Source organism: Procambarus clarkii, chromosome 14 (genome assembly GCF_040958095.1).
Source record: "Procambarus clarkii isolate CNS0578487 chromosome 14, FALCON_Pclarkii_2.0, whole genome shotgun sequence".
NCBI classification, from domain to species: domain Eukaryota; kingdom Metazoa; phylum Arthropoda; class Malacostraca; order Decapoda; family Cambaridae; genus Procambarus; species Procambarus clarkii.
In genome coordinates this window covers 31,026,766-31,031,717 of record NC_091163.1, presented here as the reverse complement: position 1 = coordinate 31,031,717, position 4,952 = coordinate 31,026,766, and the positions used below count along the sequence as shown (strand labels likewise).

The 4,952-nt window shown below is 33.9% G+C and overlaps 1 protein-coding gene across 1 annotated transcript; it reads right to left on the bottom strand.

Moving 5' to 3' along the window:
* Window positions 1-2,558: 2,558 nt before the first annotated feature.
* LOC138364778 (uncharacterized) lies at window positions 2,559-4,260 on the bottom strand. Its single transcript, XM_069324752.1, has 4 exons — window positions 3,934-4,260; window positions 3,655-3,772; window positions 3,137-3,228; window positions 2,559-2,771 (listed from the first exon to the last, which is right to left on the bottom strand). Exons 1-4 carry the CDS (start codon window positions 4,255-4,257, stop codon window positions 2,559-2,561), a joined length of 747 nt encoding a protein of 248 aa, XP_069180853.1. The 5' UTR covers window positions 4,258-4,260.
* Between the last annotated feature and the right edge of the window lie 692 nt (window positions 4,261-4,952).

Here is a 4,952-nt window from a genome sequence, read left to right as displayed (position 1 = left end):
GTCTAGAACACACTTGCGAGATACTGTACCGACTCTCAGTGCGCTCAACTCACACCATTGTTCAGCAAGGTTTCACCTACATACGTCTGTATGCTCGACTAAATATGCCACATATAATCAGGATTCCTCCCTTATGTTGACCAATCCACACACTAGAAAATGAAGGAATGACGACGTTCATTCGTCCTCCAGCACGGCGAATGGTTGGAAGTCCTTATGATATCTGTAGACAGTCTTCTCAAAGTCTTCTTACGACCCCTGTCCTTTATGACACTTCAGGACGAATTTTTACTGCTGCTATTTCTATTGAAAGCTTTCTACTCTGCGTATTTCAGCCTCAAATACCCGTTGCCTCCATCTCCCCATTTCTCTCTCTTTCCTTCCCTCTCAAGCAATCATGAAATGTGACACCCAAACCTTGCCCGAAACGCTGTGCACATTAATGGGTTTAGGTATTGTATGCACTAGCTCTATCTATAAATCCAACATTATGTTTGTAACTCATCTATGTATGTACATTTACCTGAATAAACATTTTGACTTGATTTTTTACCATCCCAAACAATAAAGCCCAGTACTTGTCCTCCATACCTACTCAACTTTTAAATCACACATCAATACACAACACTCACTTGAGTGTTTAAGGTATTTTATATTGAGAGTATGCATGCCTTTGTATTATGAAATCATATTGATGTGATGTATCATTGAGAATTGGATTTAATCAGAGGATTCAGTGGTATCCCAGGTGGCATTAATTTTCACAAAGTAGTTGCATGGTGGTCTACAGTGCTAGCTTGAGAGTACCAAGTGAGGGGTTCGAATCCTCCTCTTGGCTACCACTTTTTTTTTCCATTGATAGTTTCAGAGGGTTGAGAAAAACACAGCATGAGGAAAATATTTTAATATAATCCAGTTTTATTGTATTAAAAGACAAAAGTATATGCATATAAAATATTAGTTTAGTTTATTTATTATGCACAACATACCCATCATGTGAGTGGCAGTGGAAATTTTTAGAGGCACATAATGGGCTTATAAATGAACAACAAAATTCATGTAGTTATAAGAATCTCTGTAACTAAGCAACATAATTTGTGTGGTCAATTCATGTAACCAAGCAACAGGACAAAAGTAAGTAAGTAAAAATTTAAAAATTTAAAAGCCTATCTTGTATTTATTTGTTAAACACAGAAATCACAATAGCGTGATGCCTTAAATCTATGATTGAGGTCAGTTGAACTCCCGGTTGGAATTCTTTTGCCATGTCGTAACACAGTCCATTAAGGCTCGTGTGGGATCCTCTCGGACATAGGTTCGAACCCTCATCATGGCCCTTGTGGATTTGTTCATTTGTATCTATTCATTTTGTAAATACATGTCTTCATCTTCACCACTTTCTAAGAGCTCCAGGAAAGGCTCATAGACCTCATTTGGCTGGTAAGAACTAAATAAATGTTTGGCTTCAGTAAGCTTGTCAGCACATTGCTTTTGACCCTGATTGAGAAGAGCTAATAATTCATGTTTCTCTTCTTCTGACAGAATTGGGTTTTCAATGGTGTACGTGTTAGAATCCTGGAATATAATATTTAAAACATCTTAGAGTCAAATATATACTGTACCTATTTAGTTGTACATAATGCAAATATATAAAAGTATAGATTAAGTAAAACAAAAGGATACAAATAATAATAAAAGCCATATTCTCCACAGTACCACTTTTGAAAATGGAAGTGTTTCATAGTTTAAATGTGAAAGGTGATGGCAATATTACTCTGACTAATTGAACACATTTAAGTGAGTTGAGTGTTTTGAAGATCTAAATTGCAAAAAGTATTTTGAATTTCTTACCTTGCAGAGACATGAAGGGAAAGAATCACATTGTAATTCTTGAATATACTCGGATAGTTTGTCCCTTTTCTTTTTGTAGTACTGCAACCATGTTATCATTTCTTGAATGGTTAGTGATTCCTCCTCTCTACATCTCTTCTGGAGCTCAAACTTTTCCACTGCACTTCTTTTTTCAGTCAGGGACACTATAATGCAAAACGAAAATACAGTATGTGATTGACAAATTATGATAATGGGAATCATTTGTGAATTAAACATCATTAAAAATTGTATCTATAAAATTTTCCTTTAGAAAACAAACTCAATTTAATGGTATTGCAGTCTTTCCATATATAAAAGTACAATTAATACAAATAATATATAAATATTTGAAAATGCTGAGAAAACTAATGAATCATTATATCTTGTGTAAATACCACTTGTGTTTTGATGAAGCAATAAATTGTGCCATGGAAGGATGCCAGTTAAAACATCTGCTTCAGACAAATCCGGATGGTTCTGATTGTAGATTTTTATGAGATCTCGTAGTTTTTTTTCTCACCTTCATTTTTGTTTCTCAATACAGCTCTCATTTTAGATGAAACTGTAAAGTTTCAGGTTGTTATCAAATATTTGATTTGCACCAATAGTATTTTACATAGAAAAACTAATTTAACAACTGTGTACTGTATTAATGTTTAGGTTTCAGTGAACAAACAAAAAAGCAATTAATGTCTACCTGCATAAGTGGTTATCTGATTTTTGCGATGCCTTATATTCTCTCCATATGCCTCGATAGTATGCTCAATGTTATTAGCAGAGGATCTGTTATTTAAGGATCTTGCAATGATCAGTAATTCTGATCTCCATTTCTCAATAACAGATTCTGGGACATTAAGCCTGTGAATCTCATTTGAAACTGCTGCAGCTGTCTCTGTGGCCTATTTAAAAATAATTGCCATCATATTTATTGTAAAATTTATGTTCAGAGTTAAACAAAGTCTTTTGAACTATCCTTAGTGCTTTGTCAAGGTCTGAGTGTGTGTTTTTCAGATTCAGACCTTGACAAAGCACCAAGGAGTGTGTGAAAGACTTGGTGTAATTCTTTACATAAATTTCCCAAATACACAAGTGGGTTTTTATCCAATTTTACTTTGTCTATGAGAAGAAAATACCATTAGTGTCTTATAATAAGATTAAAGATAAATAAAAACATGTAAATACACTTGATTCATTGTATAGAACAATTGTATATTTATATATAATTCTATATTTTCATTGTATAGAACAATTCATATGTTAATACCTTTCTGAATCTGGCAACTAATGCCCGAGGCATTCCATCAATTTTTCTGTGATTCCAAAAGAGTGCCCCCTCTGTCAGTTCTTCTGTACGCTCTGTGGAAATAAATTTAGTTATTCATTGACATCTTAATACTGTGTGTCTCAAAATACTGATTGGAAAGTAAAAGGATGATGATATTGATGCTGTCTTAAGTGGAATGAATTAATTGTTATTTCAGAGGAAACAAAGAACTCAATAATAGTGGTAGAATAATAAGATTAAAAATATCAGGATGTGAAAGAAAGCATAAAAACAGGGACAACTTGATTTTTCAAGCAAGGATTATACATGTATATGTTGGTTGCATATGAGTATAATGCTACTTTATATGAGCCAAAATGCCTTTCTGCAATTTCCTATATTCTTATATTATTTTATAACATTATCTGGATATATATAACCATCAAATATTATCATTGTACTGATTTGATTGAAAGGTACAAAATTTAGAACTAGATTAAACAAAAATTAATACATACCAGCTTTAAGCATGTTCTTAGTGTTGTTGTTATATCTTGAAAGGTAGGAAAATACTTGCTCTGCCTCCTCCCCAGATGTCAGGCCACTTCCTTCTTGCCACCGCCCTCCATACAAAACCTTTGACATAATAGCATAACGTTTGTTAAAAACTACCTACTGTATTAACAATTTGCATTTAACATAGATAAATCCTTACATATAAGAGTTTAAAAGAAATTATATTTTCCAACTTACAGTAAAACGAAGTTAAAATATTATTACAGTATTAGATTATTTACCTGACAATACCAAGAATGTTCTTTGGCATGTAGGACTCCTAAAAAAGGCTTTCCTTGCCCAAGTGAGAACTTCTGTTCTCTTGATGAAATCTTTAAGGCCCATGGCCAGTATTTACAGATGATATCCTGGCACATGAAGGACACATTTTGTAAACGGTTCATTTGCAAATAGTGGGCATAACTGTAGAGCTCTCCCTGATACATATTTAATGCAGCAAGAATAATTCCATGTCGACAGGAAGCCATGCTTATGCCGGTTTCATCCAAACTTCTAAATGAAACAGGTTTATTTTTGGCAGCTTTCAATGTCGACACTCCACACATATGGCTTCTCTGTTGGACAAAAGTAAAATTATATATATATATATATATATATATATATATATATATATATATATATATATATATTTATATATATATATATATATATATATATATATATATATATATATATATATATATTACCATATTACCATTATTCTCCCAAGTTCGGAAGTCTTCTTGGTTTTAACCAAGAAGACTCCTTTAACTCCTTATCAAAAACAGCCCGAAGCCGACGGAGAACCCTCTACAGCAGTCAAGCGTTGTATACATGTACACTTGCCCCCACGAAGGATGTAACCTTCAATGTAAGTACATAGGTATGACGTCGACCAAGCTGACGAGGCGTTTGACATGCCATCTTCAATCTGGTGCCCCTAGGAATCACATGAGACATGCCCATGACATTACTCTAACAAGAGAAATGTTCAACAAGAATACTTGCATAATAGACAAAACCCAAGATTCAAGAAGATTACAAATTCTTGAGGCAATTCACATAAGAATAGAGCGACCTACCATGAACACCCAAATCACGGAACTATTTACTCTACCCACCATGAGAGTAAGGACAAGACAAGAACATATCGATGCCAACACAGAAGACAATGTCCAACATAACAGGCCAATTACACTGGATTAATCTTTGTGTTTAGATAGGAGATGCCTCGTATGGGCCAATAAGCCTTCTGCAGCCT